Source organism: Candoia aspera, chromosome 1 (assembly GCF_035149785.1).
Source record: "Candoia aspera isolate rCanAsp1 chromosome 1, rCanAsp1.hap2, whole genome shotgun sequence".
Taxonomy (NCBI): Eukaryota; Metazoa; Chordata; class Lepidosauria; order Squamata; family Boidae; genus Candoia; species Candoia aspera.
Genome location: NC_086153.1, coordinates 165311098 through 165335232, shown reverse-complemented (window position 1 = coordinate 165335232; position 24135 = coordinate 165311098). Strand labels below are relative to the sequence as shown.

The 24135-nt window shown below is 39.3% G+C and overlaps 1 protein-coding gene across 1 annotated transcript; it reads left to right on the top strand.

Annotated features, from left to right (window-relative positions):
* Positions 1 to 9832: 9832 nt before the first annotated feature.
* PHF11 (PHD finger protein 11) lies at positions 9833 to 23210 on the top strand. The gene is made up of 6 exons (XM_063302365.1): positions 9833 to 9931; positions 10840 to 10947; positions 12700 to 12880; positions 17464 to 17586; positions 19818 to 19889; positions 21349 to 23210. Exons 1-6 carry the CDS (start codon positions 9833 to 9835, stop codon positions 21486 to 21488), a joined length of 723 nt encoding a protein of 240 aa, XP_063158435.1. The 3' UTR covers positions 21489 to 23210.
* The last annotated feature ends 925 nt before the right edge of the window (positions 23211 to 24135 follow it).

The window sequence follows — 24135 nt, the reverse complement described above, 5'->3', positions numbered from 1 at the left end:
ATATGGATTTAATTCTGTCTCAGTCATTTCCCATGGGTGTATTATTTAATTATATACTTATTTTTCAAATCTTACAGTAAAAGTACGAATGTTCCAAATTCCTCTGGTCTCCTAATCTGTTTATAACTTCTTCTTTTTTTGGTTTTTGCCAATTATATATTGTTTTTAAAGTCTTAAGTCTCTATTTAAAATTCCTTATATCAAAGAAAGAAGGTAAAACTCACCAGGTGTCAAATTAAACTTGGCGTTTTGAAGGTCTTTAATATCCATAAGATGGTTAAATAGATCATTTCCAAAAGTGATTAGAAAGTGAGTGCAGCTGGCTTAGTGTCCTTTTTAAAGTCTCTGCTGCTGCTGAGAACAAGATGTTGTCTCCCTTCTGGTGGTCAATCCCAAGGGAACCACTGTTTTATGATTACCTCGTGAGGTGCTGCCATTTGGAGTGCTTGTGGGCAATCTCCCGTCCTCTTCTTCTCTGGAAAAGTTCTGAAGGACGAGTCTACTTGCTGGTCCTTGGTTCTTCACCGCAGTTGTCCATCTCTGCTGTTCATGGAAATGTCTTCAGTCAGCCATGACTTACCCAGAAGCTGATGTGCTGATTTAACTTTCATCATTCCCCAGGCAGAATAGCAATTGGTGAGAATTTTGGGAGTTGCAGTCCACATCTCTGAAGGATGCCAAGGTTGCAGAATCATCATAAATGCTAGTTCCATATTCATTTGTTCCTCATACCCAGATTTCTACACATTTGGGTAACCAGTCTAAAGCAAGGGGTCCCATGGAATGGAGAAGATAAGCTTCTGAATAAGCTGTCCTGTGGTAATGACACATGGAGTCATCTCTTTTTCTATAGGAGTAGATCGTTGCCTAAGTCTTTGGCTTGACACCTAGAATCTTCCCAAAGGAGCATCCTACTTTAGACATGTGCAACATTTATGGTGTATTCGTACAGGTTATCTTCTGATTGGTTCTGTTGCTTGTCTAACAGCAGGTTACACCATATAAGTGTTCTTTGCTGGTTTTAGGAATCAGTCCAGTTATAGAAAAACAGTGTTTATTTCAGGAGGTCTCACATAACATCTGTGCTGTGTTGGTTCTTGTGTACAAGGCATTTCACTTTCGGAGCTTCTTTTGCAGCTCAACCTCTTCCCAAGGTCTCCAACCTTCTTCCTTATGCCCTTTCAACATTCAGCCTTGTTCTCTATAATGTTTATGTAAATATTTCCTTAACCCTGCAAAACAAGGTGAAAACCAACATCCCTGGCCTTCACAATATCATAATTCCCTGCAAGTTGAAATTCACTTCAGGTGCCTTCATTTACACGACCACATATTTTTTGTAAATAAGATGGAACTGATTTGTCATTGCCTTCTCCCAACAACCCTGACATATTCTGGTGTCTCCCAACTAAATATCAATTGAGTCTGACCCTTAGCATTTCAAGATCAGCCAGCGTCAACTAGATGCTGCTACCTAGTGGGGAACATAATATATGATCAACAGCATACCATAAAACACCCTATCTTTTATCAAGCCTAACTGCAGCATGGCTTGTTGTTTATTCGTTCAGTCGCTTCCGACTCTTCATGACTTCATGGACCAGCCCACGCCAGAGCTTCGTGTCAGTCGTCAACACCCCCAGCTCCCCCAAGGTCGAGTCCGTCACCTCTAGAATATCCGTCCACCTTGCCCTTGGTCGGCCCCTCTTCCTTTTGCCTTCCACTTTCCCTAGGATCATCATCTCCAGGGTATCCTGTCTTCTCATTATGTGGCCAAAGTATTTCAGTTTTGCCTTTAATACCATTCCCTCAAGTGAGCAGTCTGGCTTTATTTCCTGGAGGATGGACTGGTTGGATCTTCTTGCAGTCCAAGGCACTCTCAGAATTTTCCTCCAACACCACAGTTCAAAAGCATCTCTCTTCCTTCTCTCAGCCTTCCTTATGGTCCAGCTCTCGCAGCCATATGTTACTACGGGGAACACCATTGCTTTAACTACGCGGACCTTTGTTGTCAGTGTGATGTCTCTGCTCTTAACTATTTTATCGAGATTGGTCATTGCTCTTCTCCCAAGGATTAAGCGTCTTCTGATTTCCTGACTGCAGTCAGCATCTGCAGTAATCTTCGCACCTAGAAATACAAAGTCTTTCACTGCTTCTACATTTTCTCCCTCTATTTGCCAGTTATCAATCAAGCTGGTTGCCATAATCTTGGTTTTTTTTTGAGGTTTAGCTGCAAGCCAGCCTTTGCACTTTCTTCTTTCACCTTCATCATAAGGCTCCTCAGTTCCTCTTTGCTTTCAGCCATCAAAGTGGTATCATCTGCATATCTGAGATTGTTAATGATTCTTCCAGCGATTTTAACCCCAGCCTTGGATTCCTCAAGCCCAGCATGTCACATGATGTGTTCTGCATACAGTTGAATAGGTAGGGTGAGAGTATACAGCCCTGCCGTACTCCTTTCCCAATCTTAAACCAGTCCGTTGTTCCGTGGTCTCTTACCATTGCTGCTTGGTCCTTACACAGATTCCTCAGGAGGCAGACAAGATTACTTGATATCCCCATACCGCTAAGAACTTGCCACAATTTGTTATGGTCTACATAGTCAAAGGCAGCATGGCAGTTGTTAGTATTTAAAGTTAAGTAATTAAGATTATTATTAATATTCAACTTCTAAATAAAAGGAAGCCTGGAGAGGGCCTTTTCTCTGGGTGCATGCTGATCTTCCCCCAATGGGGCAAATGGGGTATTTTTAGTGAAAGAGGGTCTCCTAGTCTGTTTATAACTTTTTTTTGTTTTGCTTTTTGCCAATTATATATTGTTTTTAAAGTCTTAAGTCTCTATTTAAAATTCCTTATATCAAAGAAAGAAGGTAAAACTCACCAGGTGTCAAATTAGAATAAAACAGAACAGAACACTCCATTGGCTGAAGACGAGATTATAAAGCTGTATATAGACATTTTAGTGTGATGCTGAAGGACATATCAGAAGGAATGACTGTATAGAAACTCGGTTCACCTGTGTGAACATTAAACACTGGTTTATTTGTGTAAAAGCCTGGTACCTTGAAGTCAGCTAGGAGACTTAGCCTTACTCATATGGAGTCGGACCGCATGTCTGGCATGCTGACGGCCTAATGATTAGTCTTCTGCGTCCTGCCTAGTAATAAAAATACCACTGCGAGCAGAAATCAAGCAAATGGCGACCTCTTCAGTTTGAATGTTTCGAATTGCTGTATCTTCTCCGTCTCTAGCACAAGGCAGTGCCACCCCTTTTGGTGCCAGGTGTTCTCATTTCACCAGTAGACTTTGAAATCTAGCAATGTATACTTCGGATCTCCTACAACGATATTTTGAATGTTGTCCATGCTGCTCCCCTTGGGAGCTGCAAAGCATCCGCCCACGTGCCCCGGGGATATTAGAAGTGAGCGACGCCTTACGCTCTCCTGACGGCATTTTCTCTTTTCGCGGCTTGTTCGAATTGCAGCGAAGGCTTAGACTGATAAGCAGCTCCCGGGAAGACTCCCGGCTGCAATAAAGAACCAGGCGGTTCCCGAAAGGCTCAGCATCGCGGAAAGCGCCGTCGTTTCTCCCCGCTTTCTCTTCCAGGCGCTACAAGGCTGGGGCAGCGCGGGGGCTGCCCCGGGCTCTCCGGTACTTCCGTGTGAATCACGGCCGGCCTGTTGCGTAGAGGTGGGTTTCCGGGAAGAAGGCAGGGCCTCCGGCTGCGAGCGTTTCCCTTCGGAGGCCGCTCATCTCCGGAACGAGCGGCGGGTGGAGCAACGGGGCTCATGCGTGGTGCAGTCGCTGCCTGCCGGGGTCGCTGAGCGAGCGGAGGTGCCTCCCCAGAGCTGCTCCCTCGCGGGGAGCTGCGTGGTCGCCGCCTGTGTTACTTCAGCTTCCCAGGTAATGGCAAGGGCCGGAGAATAAAGGCGGAGGGCTGGGCGCCCCTTCGCGGAGCATTTGTTTCCCGCCCTGGCGCTGCTAAAAGAGACGCTGCGCCCGCTCCCGCTGACCCCGGGAGGATCTGCTTAATCGATCCGCTCCTTGGGCCCCACCGCCGCCGCGGGTGGGCTGGCAGGATCTCCGGCCGCTTAGCTCTCCCGATGGGGTTCACCCGTGGCAAAAACATCCTGAGAAAGAGATTTGGTGTTGCCCTTCCCTCCTCCCCGGGTAGCTTGTATTCATAGCATGCCCCTTGTCCATTTGTTGTCCCAGGAACTCTGGGTTCTTTAAAACCTGGCACGCTTCGCCAATTAACACGCAAGGCGGGAATCTTTTATAGCTTTATTCTTTAGAAGAAAGGGCTCTATGACTCTAGTCCCATAAGCGCGCCGAGCTTGCAAATCAACACAACTTTTATACATGTTTAGAACAAGGAAGTACATGATTCTTGGCAAACAATAATTATTCGTACTCTTGGGTGGACAAAACACTTCCAGAAGGTGGGCACTTTCACTGTTGCTGGGGAGAAAAATGAACTACTTGTTACCTGTCTGTTCCCATTGTGTGCACAACCGACCATTTCCTCCTCCCTCCCTTGTCCAGTTTGGGGGGTGGTGGTGGCTTACTGCCTTTCCCTACTTGAGCCTGGCTGATAAGGATATACGGGGGATATGGGGAAGAGCTCCAGTCTTATCTCTTACCCTTTGAAACACTCAAAGCAAATGGGTTGGGGCCAAGTTAGGTTCAGGGCAGCAGTTTCAGCTGCCTTCTTCAAATTAACCCTAAAATCACCATTCCATCACTTTGAAGAACTTACACAGTCAATATGAGGTTTGCTTCACATGCCTAATTTTTGTGGGAGCCGTGCTGCCTCTTAACAATCTTGTTATTGTCTTCAAGATGGTTACAGATGGCCTGCTTTATTACATCTCCTCTGACATTTCTCCAGGTATTGGCTCCCCAGTTAATAATTACTGGGATCTTCTTTTTGTCCTTTCTTGAACAGGGGGACCACATTTGCTCTTCTCCAGTCCTCTGTACCTCTCCAGTTCTCCAGAGCTTCTCAGAGATAATTGACAGAGGTCCTGATGGCTCTTCAGCCAGTTCCTTCAGTATTCTGGGGATAATTTCATCAGGGCTTGGGAACGTGAAAGCATTCAAATTAGCTAGAGGATCCCTTTACCATGTCCGTAATGACCTGCATCCTTCCCTGTCTGTACTCCCAGATTAACATATTTATGGCATATGGTCAGGGCTGCAACTGGGGCGGGCAAGCAGGGCATGTGCCCTGGGCGCCGTGCTGGGAGGGCACCAAAATGACAAAATAGTATTTGTATACTGAATGTTTTATTAATTTAATGTACAATAGAACAATAAAACTTGCTAACACCTCCCTCACCAACCCATGTGCGGGGGTCGTAGAATCCATGTTTGCCCCGGGTGACACAGACCCTAGTTGCGGGCCTGCATACGGTAATATGGAGAGTAGTTATCCTGGCTGCCTCAAATAAAGCACAAAATAGCACCCTTTAAATTTTCCTTCCTCACTTAATTATCACTTTGTGCCACATCTTTTACCGCTGCTCACTCAACTCCACACTTTGTATTTGTACACTGTTTGTGGATATAAAGCTACCTCCATGGTTTCTAAAACAAATAATGACAAAACACTACACGGAAATGATCCTGACCTGGAAGCTGTATCACAGCACAAGGAGGCATTGGAAGGAGCAGCACTGCTTACAGTATAAGCATGCAGGTTCACAGGGCCCATTGCTGTTCCTCCTCTACCACTTTTCTATCCAGGCCAGGGTTCCTCAGCCAGGGTTCCTTGGCACCCTAGGGTTCCGCAAGAGGTCACTAGTGGTTCCCTGGGAGATCACGGTTTATTTAAAAAATTATTTCAAATTCAGGCAACTTCACGTTAAAGGGGTAACTTTCATTCTTTATGTTCAGTTTAAGAACACTGTTAATGCATATGAAATGAAGATCATAATGTTGTAACTTCTGGCCTATATTTGAGCCTGAATGTGCAGGGGTTCCCCGAGGCCTGAAAAATATTTAAAGGGTTCCTCCTGGGTCAACAGGTTGAGAAAGGCTGATCCAGGCATTCTGGATTTTTTCATGCTTCATGGATAATTAATGGTCAGAGGAATTGCCAATAATAGGCAGACAAGCTGCTGGTAAGTGGGGGGGGTGTGCTCTGTAGGCTGGCCTTCATACTGGCTTCCTGAGCCCTTTGCTTGAGTTAACATGGCTTACTGTGTCCTATAGCTCTGTAAGAATGTTCTATTACAGCCAAGATGAAAAACATGTATAAAATTTAATAAACTCTATGTTGTGCATGCCCTAGTTTTCCTATGTTGATATAAATTCACATATGTACATGAGACTTGGTTTGATGCAGAGCTGACATAGTTGTGTTAGCCCTAAAGATTAGTTTGATTGTATTGTTGGCATGTTGCTGGGAGAGAAAAGGATGAGACCTTTGTGGAAGAGCGAACTCACCACCTGGAGTGAGCAGGCATTTTTTCCCTCTGGGGACCAGAGTTTTGGTGCTGTCTGGGAAGGAGGGTTAAAACAGCCCCACCCTTTCCTTAATTGTCAGTTCAGGGTGTGGATGATACCCAATTCTACATCTTCACTCCAGGCCACAGAGAATAGGCAGTGGAAGTCTTGGAACTGGTGCCTGAAAGCTCTGAGAGACTGGTTGGGATGGGATTCAGCTTAGGCTGAATCCAAACAGGTGGAGGTGATCTTTCTGCAGAAGAAGTCCAGTACATGCTACAGATGCCTCCCTTCAAGATGGGAAAGAGGTGGGGTTCCAGAAGGAGGTCTTCTCAATTTTATCCCCTTTGCTGCAGAACAGCTCACCCAGTGAGGTTAGGATAGACACTTATCTACAGGTAGTCCTCTCTTAATGAGGGTAATTGGGACCAGAATTTCCATCCCTAAGCAATGCAGTTGTGAAGTGCGACATTACATCACCACACTGCTTAGTGACAGTAATCCTGGTAGTCCCTGTTGCTGTTGTGTGGATCATGGGTTGTTAAGCGAGGACCTCACATGACTGTGACTTGTGACTTCCTGCTGCCTTCCAACAAGCAAAGTCACTAGGGAAGCCAGCAGGAAGTTGCAAGTCCTAAGAAGCTCACAAGCAGGCCAGCAGGCAGGTGAGTGCTATGGAGTACAGCTGGAGGGGGGAGGGGGTGCTGCAGCACTGTGAGAGTGTGGGTGGGTGTGGGAAAGGGCACTCTGGTGCTGCCAAGTGCAGATATGTGTGCATGCGCTATGGTGTGTGGACGGGGAGCTGCTGCGGGTGTGCCCACGCTACAGAATACAAGTTCTCCAGGATCTCATACTCTGTAGTGGGCTCCTCGGGAGAAAAAGCAGCAGGAGTAACTTATGGGATTGACTTGAGACCTTCCCTGCCAGCTTCCCCAATGACTTTGCTTGTTGGAAGCTGGCAGGGAAGGGTGCAAATGGTGATCATGTGACTGCAGGACGCAGCAACCGTTGTAAGAGCAAGCCAGTTGCCAAGCACCCAGATCGCAATCACATGACCGCAGAGGTGCTGGGTCAGCCAGAACTTTGAGGACTGGTTATAAGCACCACTTGTTCAGTGCTGGTAGCTGAACAAGTGGTCAGTAAGCAAGACTACCTATATTGTCATTTCAGAAGATCTTTTAAGATGATGCTCTTTCAAAGAGCCTTTTGGACAGAGCTGAGGGTTGCCTCAGGATGAAAAACAACTGCTGAATTGGGGGTGATTATCTTGGAATGAGATAATGTTTGACATTTGTAAGGAAGTTTTAACAGTGTTTTTTGTGCCATTGGATATAAGCTGTCTAGAATCTAAGATGAATCAGTGGCCCAAAAGTGTCTAAAAGCAAGACCATCACAGGAGCAGTTATACAAGAAAGTCTATAGAATACTTTCCAAATTTCTATAAGTTTTCAAATTGATGTAACTTTTGTGCAATGATGAAATACTATGGATGCATGTTAAGTTTAATGTATTTGTTTTATTTGAGAGAAATGTGTAATACAAAGGACCACTATAAATAGCTGCTTTAATTTTTTTTAAGGAAAGTAAATATAAATGTTTAAGTAATAAAACAGAAATAATTAACTTAAACCAACTGACAATCACCTTAAACCAAAATATGGATTTGCTCAACTAATAAAACAGATAATAAAACACGATGTCTATCGTTCCGGACTACTCTTCAGACTACAGATTTGTCCGCATTAACACTTTTCAGCTTTCATCATTTCCTGAGTAACCTACATTAAAGATTTGCACACACAAAAAAGAAGAGAAAGGTAAAATGCGGGGTATAAATGGATGGATCCCTTATTCTTCCAAGTCCATTGATTCTAAAACATTGTGTGCTGGCTTTGAATATCAGTGTAGTACCCTGAATTTGCACCTACATGTTTTTGAAACATTCTTTATGTAGTGAGTTTATGTGTAGTCCCATGCCATATATTCTAAACTTTGTCTTCCAGTTTTGACATTCTTCATTGACATGAATGTTGTTAAAAAACTTTAAGAAAGGGCACAGATACATACTATGATCTGAAATTGGCTTAAAGTCATGCCCTGCTCCCTATTGGAAACGTACTTAAATTTAGAAAATTTAATACATTGTCTAAGCATTACCTATTTTGCAAGATCTGTTTTATCCAACAACCAGGTGTTTATGGACGTCCAAAGTCAAGGATGCTTCTAAATTTCAAAAAGAAGTGTACAAAAGATCAGTGGCTTTGGGAGAGTCAAAACGAATAGTAAAAAGAAATCAATAGTTTGGCTCTTGGGAATGTGCCCATCAATGTATAAAGAACTACAAAGGATAATTTTATGTATTTACATGTTTTCATAACTCCGGCTGATTCTATAGATTTTTCCAGTCCCTACAAGTCCATCTGGAAGGACTTCAAGCTAGCTGACTGATCATTGCCAGAACTGTGTATTTAGGACTGTAAAGTAGAAATATGCGGAATGAAACTATATTGCAACAGGTGCCCATGTGCTTCTTTAAAAGACTCATCTAGGTTGGCCGGGGGCACTTTAGAATTGGACGATGTTTCCCACCAAAATGCTGCATTGCCTAGTTTAAAACAGGATTGGCTGGCTGTACTGAGGATATGGTAGTTGGGCATCATCCAACATCTAGAGTTCCCCTGAGACAACTCTTCGTTTCTGTGTTATCCATTACTGGTTAAATACAATCAGATTTTCTTTCTTCCCAATATTAATATTATTATCATTATGAAATCATGTATTTATCTGTTTCAAATTCAAATTCATTCTGTGAAGCAGATTACATATTTTGATTTCTAGCTTTGTTCTTGGTGTCTTTATTTCTGTGTTTTAACTCAGTACCAGAAACAGGACTGGGAGCAACCCTCTGGGGTGTTAAGAGCAAAAATGCTATCTCGGGTTTTGTAATTAGAGATGCTGGAAAATGCATCTTGAATCTTCTGCAGAGGAAATGTTTTTTTCTATAACCAAGTAACGATCTCTCTTCTTAGCTTAGGAAACTGCTCATACTGAATTAGGTTACAGTCCACCTAGCTTAGCAGTCAGTCTTAAAAGGACTTGCCATCTTAAGATTCTTTGCTCTTCTTAAAAAGGGTGTCTCCTTAAAATTTTCCAGAGGGCCTGGTTGAAGTCCACAGGCAGATTTAAACATTTTTCTAATTAAATATATTTTGAGAACCATGTCAAGACATTCAAAGCAGGATGTCAGTAGTGCTGGAGAATATTAACTTGTGAATTGTGGTAGTGTGTTTTAAAAAGATTGTACTGTTTAGAGCCAAGGGGTGATGTTGATGCTGTTTTAATCACGAAAATATTTTCCTAAGGTGACTTTAATAATGGCAAAGATGGTAAGAAGACACTGCGCGTTATGTCAAGATGATGAAGCGGCTGCAATTATGTACATTGCTGAAGAACAGAATCTTGCAGTTCATCAAGACTGTTTGGTGAGGTTTGCGAGCGACAGTCAAACTGTCCGTAACTGATTGAAAAATGAAAAAAGATTTGAAGCGCTCTCTCTTTCCTTATGCCCTTCTTTATGTGTGTGTAACCAGCATTTTGCTGACTTTGATGGCACTATACCTTGGTGTGCATTTGTGTGTATGCATCTTTTTGCCTGTTATCACTAGTGCAGTGTTTCTCAACCTTGGCCACTGGAATATGTGTGGAGTTCAACTCCCAGAATTCCCCAGCCAGCTGAGGAAGCTAGAAAAGGACGTGGAGAGTGTCACTATGCCTGCCTGATTAGGGAGCATATAACTCAGCAGTTAATCTTTGGATCTGCCATGCCTATCCCCCACAGTTTTCCCAGTTTCCTTGAAAATGCTTTATGAAGGAAAATGTTTAAAATCATCTAAGACATGTATAACATAAGGTCCTGTCCCCCGAAATACACTGTTGCTGTGAGCCGGAGGTATTAGTACTGTGCAGCTTCTCCTCTGATATAATAAAGTTATAGCCTGCAGATAAATTGACATGGCCAGATTATGAAGAATAGTAGTTAATTCCTAGCATATGGGTAACATTCCTTTATGTCCTCAAATGGGAATTCAAGAACATTTGGCTCATGCATTTGTCATTCAGAAACTTTTGAAAAACACTCTTACAGTTCTGCCTACATTGTCCTTAAAATCACTTAGGATTCTTGCCCTATGTTAGGTAGAAGACCATGCAGCTCTCAGAGTGCTAATGGTTATTTTGTGGATGAGTAAACTTAACAGAAGAAACTGCTAACTCGTTGTAAATTAATGAGGTAACACTGGACACCCAGCCACTTCTTGCTGCTATTTTTTTATTTTATTTTGTCATATCCTCTTGTTTTAAAGTTCTTACCTATTTCTGATTTCACTTCTAGTTATTTTCTTCAGCATTTGCGGAATCAGAAGAACATGACCCAGAGAATCTTGATAAAAGGTTTGATGTGGCTTCAGTAGCGCGTGAAATAAAGAGAGGAAAGAGGCTGGTAAGGCAGTTCTGTAGCAGAATTACTTAAAATAATTTATTTTCACATTAAGCATCTGGAATTTCCACTTCAGAGGCCTATAAACAAATAGTCTAGACCCTTCTTTCATTGACAGACTTTTGCCCCTTGTGCTGTTTTCTCTCCCACTTGAATCCTTAAATCTGAGAGTATAGCTAACAGTGACACCCTAGTAACCAATTTATCTATATATGATGTTATTATGTGTTGCTGAAAAAAAGCTTCGAAAAGGCTGATGGGGGTTATAACAAACTTGGTTATACAATGATCACTCAGAAGGGAAAAAGCTTCCTGAACCAAGAAGAGTAGGTAGGTAGGTAGCTAGATCTGATTTTCATATACATATTGATTAGCTGGTTAACTTAGAGTTCAACATAAAGACTTAGCAATTTTATATTTAGGACATGCACCCATTTGAGTAACTTGGATGATCCTTATCAGAGGACTCTGCTTCTGCTCAACTCATTCTAACTGGTGTTGTGATTTAAGGAGTAAATCTATACTTTTGAGGTTTACTGGAATTTATTTAGCTATGCAGGCTGCTAGACAAGCTGCGGGGGGGTGTCTTATTTATTCAAAACATATACTTTATTAAGAGCTTTGCCTAAATATGTATCACTTTAAAAGCTAAAAGGTTACATTTCCCACACACATATTTCTAGCAATTCAGGTGTTGTCTTTCAAAGAGAGTCTGAAGGGATTTTTTTCCCCTAGTCTTTAGGATGGACTTTGATATATCCAAAATTTATGCCTAAATATTTTCAATGGGCAAGATGCATTAAATAATTATCTAGGTTAAAGAACCATAAATGTGGAATGAACAGATAACCCTGAAACCTCAGTCAATAGTTAATGAAATGTTAGCCAATGTACTGTATTTAGAAACTACAACTGCTGAACCTTGTTCAGCAAAATAAAAATGGCATCATTTCCCAGTTATTCTTTATTTCAAACAATTTTAGTTTTATTATTTAAATCCAATTAACAAATCAATTCAGACATATAACAGCTTAGACCAGGAGAGTAAAAAGGTGGGAAAAGAAAACCTACAGAGAAAAATGAATGGAAGTAATATGATTTCATCAGTTAACACCTCCTTGCGGAGGAGCAGTGTTATTTAAGTGAACTAGAAAACACAAATCTTCAGGGAATCCCAGTTGCATAGACTGTCATCATGAATAACAATTAAACAAAATCAGTTTAACAGCCCCTTTCCAGTAACAAGTATTTGCTGTCTGGAAGTGACAAGACAAATACTTTTTCTTATTTAATCCATTTCAGATCAGAATATTAGTAAATAAACTCCCATATGTTTTCATATTCTGATTACAAAGCAGAGGTTACATCTTAGTCTAAAATTGTTTAGTTTAAATCAGAATCACAGCAGAGAAGCCAGCATGTGATGGGTGATGGAGAAGTAAATGGGTCTGATGCTACTTCCTAGTTTTATGAACTACAGTTTAGAAAGTGAAGGATGGTATCAATCTGTTTCAATGCAGACATGCAGTTCCTGTCAGAAGAAGGGAGCAACTGTTGGCTGTGAGATAAAACCCTGTCGCAAAAGTTACCATTATTTCTGTGCGTTGCGTGATGCTACTACAGTGCAAACAGATCAAGAGCGAGGCACCTACTGGTATTTAATCCAATGTTTCCTTAATCTTTTTTGAGATATTTTTTAGGAGGATGTTATTCAACTTATTTTTCTTTTGAAATTATTTGAATGGTTAAAAAAAGATGGAAAAGGCTTTATCTAATGGGCAGATAATACCCATGAACCTGAGTGTCCCAAAGTATCTCAGTCCTGAGAACCAGCAAAAAATTGATACCTCCAAAACCAACCATAGTCTTCCATTTTTTAAAGAGCTGTTTGCAATGGCTGTTGAATTCAGCAACAAGGTGGCAGAATCAAGAAGATGTATTATCTGTTTGTTGTTGTTTATTCATTCAGTCGCTTCCGACTCTTCGTGACTTCATGGACCAGCCCACACCAGAGCTTCCTGTCGGTCGGTATTATCTGTAGTGCTTAGAAATACAGAAAGGACACAGCTCTATATGCTGGAGTAGAATAAATACTCAGTAATCAAAGCTGAGGGGGAAGTTGCTGCTGTACCACTCATGCTTCCCTGTAATTCTGAAATGGCCAGGAAAAGCTAGAGACTACTGAATTCTCAGAGCCCTTCTGAAATGTTTTGAAATCTGTATTAGTTTTGAATATATATGCTCCATCCATCCCTACTCCATACTACGCTGGGATGAAACTGGCTCTTTTCTAACTGCCAGAGTGAGCATTTCCCTCTCAGAGAGAAGTGAATTCAAGAGTCTGAGAACTTCTAAGCTAGTCTGGTATGAGAAGCTGGGAGTGGTTGTTAAGTCCCAGTATGGTGAATGCTGCCTGGCCTCCACAACAGATGTCTACTTACTTCTAAAGAGAATAATTGAGAGGGTAACTAAAAAAAATTACTTCTATTCAAAGACTAATTGTCCATTATGAAAAGATAATGAACAGATATGAGTGGCGAAGGACAAATAAATAGGAAACTGCTCAAACAGTGTACTGCATTAGGTGATCCAGTCTCTGATATACACCGTAAACTAGCGATACATAGCTATTTCCAAAGCCCCAATTCAGCGATATCAATAGAACAAAACTTAGCCATCCATCTGCAGATTTCCAGAGAATAAATCAGCTCGTAGAAAAGTACATTCTCCTCAGCTGACCTACAAGAATGGTTAGATATCAAAGGCATTATTAAATCAGTATGCCAAGCCCAATGAAATGGGGAGTACTGTGAAATGTGTATGGCTCAGTTTCTCCAACTGTGCATTCTTGAACTGGAGATTTATTACATCTTGATTCTATAAGCATAGATCGTTAAAGCATTGAATTTCGCTAAAAAGAAGGTTCTCTGGGCGTGAAACACCTATCATGTTTATTAAGCTGGGATAAAAAGTCTTCTAGTCAGACCACCATCATAACAATGGGGAATTGTGCACCAATCTTTCTGGAGGTGAGCATCAAAAACACATTGATTCAACTTCAGAAAAGTGCTCTCTGTCCCAAATGGGGAGGCTGTAGTATCTAAGATCCAAATCTGTGCGTTTTTTCAGGATGATGCAAATTTTTCAACCTGCATCAGAGGAGCTAGCAGTCCCTCACTGAAATTTCCATAGAAATGAATTCCAATTTCATTCACAAATCGTGTTTGAGACACATTGGGGAACAAGAAGAATTGCTCTTAAAAATGTACATTGTATCATTTCTAAGGGTCATACACCTTTGTAATTAGAAATCAACAAGTTATAAAGCAAGAGGGTTTGGCTTTAAAGGTATTTATAGCAGCAGATATATAGAATTTGTGGTCCCAGTGTTAACAGCTTTAATTTGTTCCTTTCGCAGTGAAAATGATGGAAATGTGACTCCAAGTATTTGAAGGCCTTAACTTGTTCTTTATACTTTTACCATTTATCTTCCAGCAGTGATTACAATTTGCATACCTACCTTTTGGTAAAAAACACTGCTTTCATTTTGGCATAACTGATTATCAGTTTTTCCTCTTTGCAGTGCAGAACAAGGGCTTGCAAGTTTCTTCTTGAGCCTACCAGCATTGTAGAAAGGATATATGTATCCTCAGCTGATAGGATTGGAATGTGTTACTCTTCTGGTGGTGAACACTGATTGTCCATCTGCTTATTGGAACAATTTACAAGAAATCCTCATGACTCATGCTTTGGTCTCAAATTGCTGCAATTTTGTAAAAGTGAAAACATTTGCTTCTGCACATTTACTTCTGTTTCTGTTTCTGTTTCTCTGTTGTGTTAGTATGTACTGCCCAAAGCACAAACCAGACAAGAAATCCAGTTTTTATGGTATGTACCTAGGGCAGTTGTTTAAATCTGTTTCTGCCACCTGCACTCCACCAGCAAGGGCTTTGAAGTACAACCTGGAACCTTTAGAAAAATAAAGCCATTGTGGCAACACTCCTTGTCACTCTTCCATGACAATGACGAGTGGTGCAGTTAGGTAGTTGTTAAACTCTGAGCTTAATTTCTTTATTTTTTTAATCACATCTGTATAGCTACCCATCTCACATAGTGACTCTGGGTGGCGTACATAGTAATAATCAAAAGTATATAAAAACCACTAAAACAACCAATTTAAATTAAGATGAAAACAAATAAAAGCCAAGGTGACAGGAAAGCCTACAGACAGTGCATTCCATTAACCATGATACAACCATCTAACAGGCTCTACTCTAACATAATAATTTCCCAAACCTGCTTTAAATGGCTGCATATATTATTTAACTTACATGTATAATGTAGGAAGCCAAGCCTGCTGTGCTTGGAGGCCATCCTCCGAATTCTGTAGAGCAGGGCCTGGACATCTGCACTAAACCCCTGCCTTGACAGCATTATTGGCAGCAGTTGCTGCTGGTGACTTCCAGCAATATCCACTCTGCCAGCCTACATTTATTTTACCCCAATATTTTAGATTTTCTTTCAGCTTGCACTCAGAAAACTTGCCTTAAGGCAGTTTATGCAACTTTCTAATCTTTCCAATTACAAATATGGCTATAGATAGCATGTCCTTTCTTAGAAATTCTTCAGTTCTCCACTAATGAATAATATGGAGATGATACTCTATCTTCATTCTGTGGAACGTGAAATTGGAAACAATGGAAAAGTACTGGAAACTGAGCTAATGGACTCAGGAGATCTGTTTTATTTGTACACTTGCCGGGAGGCTGAAGGAGGGGAGTGGGCTGTTATCAGACCCAGATGTGCCTGTTATCACTGCCTGAGCCAAGGTTAGGGAAATGTACATGACCCACCAGGGATCCCTAGCCGCAGGGTTCTGACCTCTAGCTAATTACCAAGGTGGAGATTTTGGGAAAACACAGAACATGACAACAACTCTCACGGGATGCCATGTTGCATTTATGTTGTGATAGGATTGCGCAGGTGCTGAAATAGTCAACCAGTAAGAAGCTTTTGTTCGCTGATAAACTGCTTTGATAACTGCTGTCAAACCATATACAAATGCTGCTCATGATGTGCTCAGGGTCACTCCCTCTTCATGGGAGGACCCTATTTCTTCCAGACATCTTGAATAAATAGCTGTTTGCATGATCAGTCAGCTGTTCAATTGTGCTGGGTGAAGAACCACAAAGCTTGCGATTTGTGTGCAATAGTTCCTGCATATAAACTTGTAACATGAAAGAGTCTGTCTGGTTTGAGCAAGATCAAGCTGAGATGTTTAGATGGGAGGAGGAGGTGTTTTTTTTGAAGCATGCCTAAGCACATTGGGCTAGATCTGGTGTTTTTGGCACTTTCAGTTAATGGCTCAAAAGCCTCCTGCTAATGGAAGAACTTACATCTGGGAGGTTTTTCCTAGATTCAACTGATTGGTTTCAGTTTCATTATCTTCTATTTCTAATTGCTTCCTAGTAATAAAATCCTAAACCCCTAAAGTATTAAAAGGCATGCTCCAGGTCCCATCTACTAGGGAGTGTCATCTGGCAGGTCCCCGGAGGAGAGCCTTTGCTGTTGTGGCGCCTGCCTTCTGGAGTGCCATTATCCCTGAGATTCGGCTCACCCCAGCCCTCCTGGCTTTCTGCAAGGCCTTAAAAACCTGGCTTTGTTGCCAAGCCTGGGCCTGGGTCATGTGGTTGAGCCCGTGTCTTGCTTAGGTTTATGGTGTTGGTTTTTCATCTCAGCTCCTATATTTGTTTTTTATTTCTTTTAATGATGTTTTACCTTGTTTTTATTTTCTGTTAGCCATCCAGAGTCTAATGTTTTATTTATTTTATTTTATTTATTTATCAAATTTGTCATTGCTCATCCCCTCCCATCAGAGGGACTCTGGGTGGTTTACAATAATAATAAAACAATAAATATACAATATATAAAAATACAATATTTAAAACAATTACCAATGAACAATACTTACAGAGTCAAAATGGCAGATAATAACTCAGTCCTTGTATGCAACGAGTGCACTAGGGCACTAGCCATTCCCAAACATGATGCCTCCCCGCCCCGCCCCAAGCCCCAAATTCCTCCAGAAGGCCAGGAGAAATGGGGCTAGCCTCACCTCCGGGGGCAAGATGTTCCAGAGGGCAGGAGCTACTGCAGAGAAGGCCCGCCTCCTGGACCCCGCCAGACGGAATTCTCTTACCGACAGGATCCACAACATGCCCTCATAAATTGAATGAATGAATGAAATAAAATAAAATAAAAGATAAGATAAGATAAGATAAGGGGAATTCAGGGGATCTCTTTTGGCTGTTTCGTTTAGAAGCCAATCTGTTGATTTCCTTAAGAGGAACATTCCTGATATTTGTTCACCATCACCACCACCACCCTTTTCCTCGTAATATTTTCTGCCTTTATGCCATGGGAATAAATAATTGTTGTTACTAGATGGTGCTTCACTGTGCCAGATGAACCTGAGATTATAAAAATAAATTGCATATGGTTGTATTTCTCTCTCCACAGCAAGGATAGAATTTTTAAAGAAGTGTAAGCAGGCTGGGCTTCTGGATGAAATCTTTGAGAAAATGTTAGACGCTCTTCACCTGGCACAGGAAAAGCTGATGGATGGCAATACTTCAGAAGCAGGTATTGTAAAGAATGTGGAATTCTTAAAATGACCATATCTGAGACTCTTGGTCCAAGTCATGCTCAAAAATTGCCTTAGTAGGATTTTCCTTTTGTGATATAAACTGCTTGGATCTAGGTTGGTGCTTAATTAGTACTGCTGAGTAAGTCTTAAAAGGTATTCATCTTTTCTTCCATACAATATACAGGGGATGTTATGCTCTGTTGTACAATGTAACACCTCATTTAAATATATTTTAATAATAAAATTCAACAGAAAAATTAGGAACAGTTATCCCAGAGGGGATGAAGCTTATAGTCTCTCATGTATTTCTTATAAAGAAAAATTAATGCTAAAAATTTAGAATCTATTTTCTGACTTTACTGATCACATGCATTTCTACAAAAGACTTTAATAAACATTTAATTTTAATAAAATCAAAATTATATTTTTATTGGCATGTGGGTGTTTTTTCCTCTTTATTGAAAAAGAATGAAAGTAACAATTTCTGTTTCAAATGTTACAATATCATGTGTTCTAAGTTAATAAAAAATGACCATAAAAACAATATATAAAATGTAGATTTGAAAAAAGGGGAAAGAAATGAAAATACATAATCCAAGACAGAACAGCTGAAGAAAATTTGACCAGTCTTCTAGTTTACTCCTCTCATGAAAAATAATCAGTTCAAATGTTGCTATTTATGCTGGTCTTTGACTGTAATAAAGATTTGATTGAAAATGTTGCTATAGAAGTTCTATCAAAATACATTACTGTAAATCAGAATAGTCCTTTCATCAACGTGTAAACATTCTGTTAGTTAGGTACCGTGCTTAAACTATCCACTTAGTATACGGATAAATTCTGGTTGCTAGGGATCTGGAAAATTAACTTGTTTGCACTACTTAAGGTTATAATTTGACTTGTTGCTACATTTTAGTCTGCAGTTCCTATAATTATCAACATGACTCTGCAATGATTAGTGCCACATTCATCTTGAACAGGCAGCAATCATTGTAGTCAGGTTGTTGATGATGATGTTGCAAGTTTTGGGTGTTCTTTTGTTAACTGAAATAATAAATAATTATTGCACATTGCAGGGAGTAAGAATAAAGGAAGTATAGCAAGCTAGATCTGGTTGCTTCCATGTACTGTGTCCCTTTTTTCTCTCTCTTGTCTCCCTACCATCAAATGGGCACCAACTGCTACTTATATGAGCCATTTAGCAATATGATAATTTAGATAAGCTATATTCTGTATGACAAGTAAATTCTCACCTAGACCTTAACTTATGAATTCATTACCTGAATTCTATGCCTTTGCCTGGTATACAAATGAATGTAAAACTGTGTTCAAAGCAACGTCTTTTAGATGTTTAATAGACAGTTTTGTGGTGCATTGATTCAAAATATACTTTGAAATTGTAAATATTTAAAGTTAAAAAATATTAATCTAAAAAAAAGATGCACAAGACAGATCCATCTGTCATATTTAAAATACATATAGACAACAGCATATATACGCTTTTAGCTAACATATGTAATTGTGATGCCCATTTTCTGGTGGAGGTGCCTTAGTCCAATACACTAACAACCATCACTGGCCATTTTTGTGGAATAGACCATAGAGCTGGCAAGGATAATTTAGGACACTTGAGTCCAGTCTGCTGCTCCCAGGCAGATATAGCCTCTGTTTGAACATATCTAGAAATTGGTAACTTTTATCTACTTTTCTGGATAATTGGTTCCATTGTCTAACTCCTGTTAAAGTTACAAAGTTTTTTTCTTATATTCAATCAAAATCTTCCTATAACTTGATTTTATATTCTGCTCTCTGACATGATGGAGAGACTTCTTCAGTGTGACCTCCTTTCAGGTATTTGAAGAGTACTATTATTTAAAGACACATTTTATTTAGGAATTTGTATTAGTATACCTAAAATGTAGTCCTTCTGATATTCCAACAGTTATAAGAACTAATGAATTTATCTTTAAGGAACAAATAAATTAAGTCTCTATTCTACTTTTCTCCATTGTTTACAATGTAAATTTTCAATAGTTATAAACTTTTTAAAAAATCCCCTTGATATGTGATGTTTGTTTCGTAATAGTTTCGAAAAAGAAATAAGTTAGTGTTTTGAATTTAAATGCAACTTTGGGTATGGTATTGATAAAAAAGATAATCCTTATGCAAGTTTTCAGAGAAGTTTGTGTTTGTGAAGAAGTATCAACATTGTTCTGTCTATCCTTAGAGTATGAAGAAACAGTCATATCACTTTTTGGCTGTGGTCTCTTTAAAAATATTCTTGCAGCTGTTCATTCTGGTACGTACAAAACAAAATATAACAACTCTAATGATCATTTCTAGAAACCAAGGCTATTCCTTTTAAACTAGTTAGGAATACAGATAAGTACAGATAAGAATGTAGTATTACCTTTTGGTACTACATTCCTTAGATCATGTCAGTTATATGATCTAGAAAAAACTCAGCAAATAAGACATCCAGACAATACGGTGAAACCTGTTCAATGAACCTCCATTTAGCAGACTTAAGATGCTATAGGATGAACCAATTTTTCCACCCAAACTACCCCACAAAATAGCAGAGCATTACTTTATGACTTCTGTGGCAATTTGGACCCGTTGTATAATGATAACATTACACAGGTGATGCAAATGATATAATTTACATCATTTAATATCATTTGCATAATAATGTTAATACCAATGGTGTAAATTGACACAATAGTATAACTTGTTTTTAACAGACATTTGGGGCTAATGGACACTTCATCTACCTAAAGGATCCAGTAAAACAGGGTTTCAGCGTATTGCTTTCTCTGCCTTAAATGGGGACTTTTCCATTACAAATTAACACTGATGCCCTGTGCCAATTTTGTCTGGTTCACTTCAGCTGCAGTCTTAAACTGACTGACTTGTATGTGAATTCTGTGGAATTGAGTATTTTGGAGTTGCTGTTGTGTTGGTTATCCCATTCTGGAGCGGGGAGAGAGCTATCAGTACCCGGCTTCTCTGCTTAAAGTGGGTCTGGTTGCTATTCTTTGGGAGTTACCATCTCTTTTACATACTAGTTATGCTTTGATATTTTTTAACCACCTGTTTTGGCAGGTGGAAAAAGGAAAGAAAGAAAAGGCAATAATACTGTAGAGGAAAGAGAAGGGCTGGCAAAAGAAATGGATGGCCCCACCACCACCCACCCTAAGATGCAGTGATCCACATTTTCCCTGAAAGATTTTGGCCCTTAGGGTTCCCCAGCCTTGTTCTCCTCCTGGCATTGCTCTCCTAATCCATATTTTTTATTTATTTATTTATTTAATTTATATAGCCGCCAGTCTCACTTTTACAAGTGACTCTGGGCGGCTTACAACAAAGTTAAAACAGCAACAAATACCTAAAAACACTACAATTAATAACAGCTAAAAACATCAAAAGCTATAAAAAACCAAGCTAAAACAAAAAGTAGGCAAAGGGGCGTTAACGATAACGGAGCCACCTCACTAGCAAACCCATCTCCTAGGGTCCCCAGGCCTGCTGACGCAGCTATGTCCTTCATGATCATCAGAAGTGATGAGGCCAACCTCACCTCAGGGGGGAAAATAGACTTTAATAGTATATTAAAGAATATAATATAAACAACATTCATTCATTCATTCTTTTATAAATAAAAATATATTTTAATAGTAACTTCTCTGGCATAAATAATACTTTTTGAGACATCTCTGCATGTTGTTAATCTTAAGCATTGATTTTAATTTATACAGGAACAGAGGAAAAAATTCAGGAACTTATGAATACACAGAAAAGACTGGATGCCCAGATTGAACTTTTAAAAGATTTGAAAGAAATAGTACTTCCTGTCTCAGAAGACACAACTAGCACATCTAATAGTGTATCTGAATAACCCACCACGTTGTATAATGTTCATTGATTTCTCCCACTTCACTTTTGTATAAAATTGAATTTTACACATCAGCTTTGGGGCAACTGCCGTTTTCTCATTTTTACAGTTGAGACAATTTTGTTCTAGCCAAAGTACTTTTTACCATTTCTTTTGAATTAGAATGTATACTTCCAAGATCATGGCTTCAAATCCCTTCTATTAGATGAAAATTCATGGAAGAAAGTGAATGAATTCATCGTATGCACTTCATTTGCAGACTGAACTATTAACCACTGTAAGTCGCCCTGATTCTGGTTTAGTCATCTTAGTTCACATTTCTTTTGCTAATCACTTCCAGAAATTTCCTATTAATTGCTTTAACAAAGTGAGACACCTTCAAAAGGACAAGGCTGGAAACACCGGGTGAGTGCCTTCAACCCTTAATATAAGAAAATGGAACTGTATCTTTATAAGCTTTATGAATTTAAAATAAACAGCAAAAAACAAGTCAAGGTTTTGGCTATAGAAACTTTTAAATGGACTAAAGGCTCAGAAAACATTGGAATATTTGATTTTGAATATTAAGACTTTGAAAACAATTTTAAAGAATAAATGCATTTTTAAGGGAAAGAAAAATTATTTTTGATATTGGAGACATAACAAGATAAGCAACATAATGGTAGTTAGAGACATTTTTGAAGAATGGCATCGGGACCTTGAATCAATAATGTCAGCTGTGTTGTGTGTACTTAGGAAGTCTGTTCCCAGAAGAAGCTCTTACAGAAAATGATTTGCAGCAAGACCTATCTGAAAACAACATGAACAAGTATTTATTATAAGACATACAAAAAAATTGGATGAGGCCTTAAAAATTAAGGAGATAAAAATGCTTATCCCAGAGAGCAACTGGAATAATTTTCTTCCGGGACTTACAAAAGAGGCTACTTAAAGTTCTGAAGAAATTTGAGACAAGGATCAATAATCATCTGAACGGATTGAAGAGCAAGATTGTTTTACTAAAAGGAAGGAACATAAAGTTGGTTTATTCAATCAGGGTTAAACTTGGACATGTAGTTATTTTTGGTGGCTCTTTTTGGACTTGCTGACAGCTGGACTGGAAAAATGTTGTGTATTGGATTTGCTTACAGTTAACATGGTGTTTAAGCCTTTTCCCCCTCAGTCACTTTATGTATCCTAATCTAACTATCTAAATTGGCTTTGTATCTAATTGTCCTTTCACTTAAAATAAGGGATCTTTGTGAGTTTGGTTTCTTTAAAGGAGAAAGTATTCCTCTTCGTCATGCTAAATTTCAGTCTTTTGTTCATACTAGGTTACTGGGACCACCTTATGCTGTCTAAATGTGGATTTCCTTCCAGTTAAGAGCTGAGATATAGAATGATGAGTTTTACATTTGTTAATTTATGTTATATTTTAGGGCTTCTTTTGGACTTTTTGCTGACACACAGATTGGAAAAGACGTTGCTTATTGGACTCACCTGTAGTCAAGAGCTGAGTTAAGGGATGAAGGGCTTTATATCTGTTAATTAAGAGGAGGTGAAGAGATAGTGAAATTGTTTATTCTTGTAATGAGGGTGGGAAGTTGCTTTTTTAGGGTTTTTCTTTTTTTTCTCTCTTTTTTGCTTTCTTGCACCTTTTATTCTTCATCATTTTCTTTTTAGTTTGTATTATCTTTTACTATTGTAATTAAAACTTTTAATAAAAAATTATTTAGGAAGACAATGCATTTGCTGCTGTTTCTCCCAATTTCCTGTGTGCCAAAACACAAACATTCTGGAAGAGAGATGTGCTCCTTGCACAGCCCTTGTGGCACAGGTGTCAAAAGACCAAGGCTTAGGAGAGAAAACAAAGATAGTCTTTCCTCTTAACCATCATTTATCACTACAGTTAATCAAACTGCAATTATCAATTACTATTGATTCCTTTCAATCTCTCTCTTCCTGATATATAGCTTTTGACAATATACAACTGTGTGGGGATTTAATCTAATAGTAAAACTGATTATCAGCAAAAATATAGTATTTTTAACTAAGTAAACCACAGTATTTTTAAAAATCCATTCTTCTTTTATGGGCTATTGTTATGTTAGATGGTTTCATATTTTTTTATGATTGTATTGCATTTTTCTAGTTTTATCTACTATAAATGGCTAAGAGTTGGTTCAATTTGGTGGCATACAAACACAATAAACAAACAGAATGCTCATCCATCTTTTTGCAGTCCAGACTGAGTAGCTTTGATCTTTAACGTTGTGGAAAACACTCACTTAACTTCCCAAAGAATCTGCCCTTCCTGCTTGAAGTTTTACTGGACGGATTGTGTATATACTTACATACATGTTCATATAGTGGTAACTGTGCTGATGAGGCCAATCTACAGAAATCTCAAGAGGTTGTTTCGCCCTCATGTAAAACACTTCAGCAAATCAGCCACATAAACTCTCTGTATTTTAAAGAATATTCCAAATGGTTTCATGACTTAATTGTAAATAATAGACTAATAAAAATATTTTCTAATAATGTATAGTTACTTAAACATATACAGTTGTGCTCATAAGTTTACATACCCTTTGCAGAATTTGTAAGATGCGGACCATTTTGTAAGTGAACGTGAGTGATCAGTCAAGACACATTTTACTTCTACCGTGAT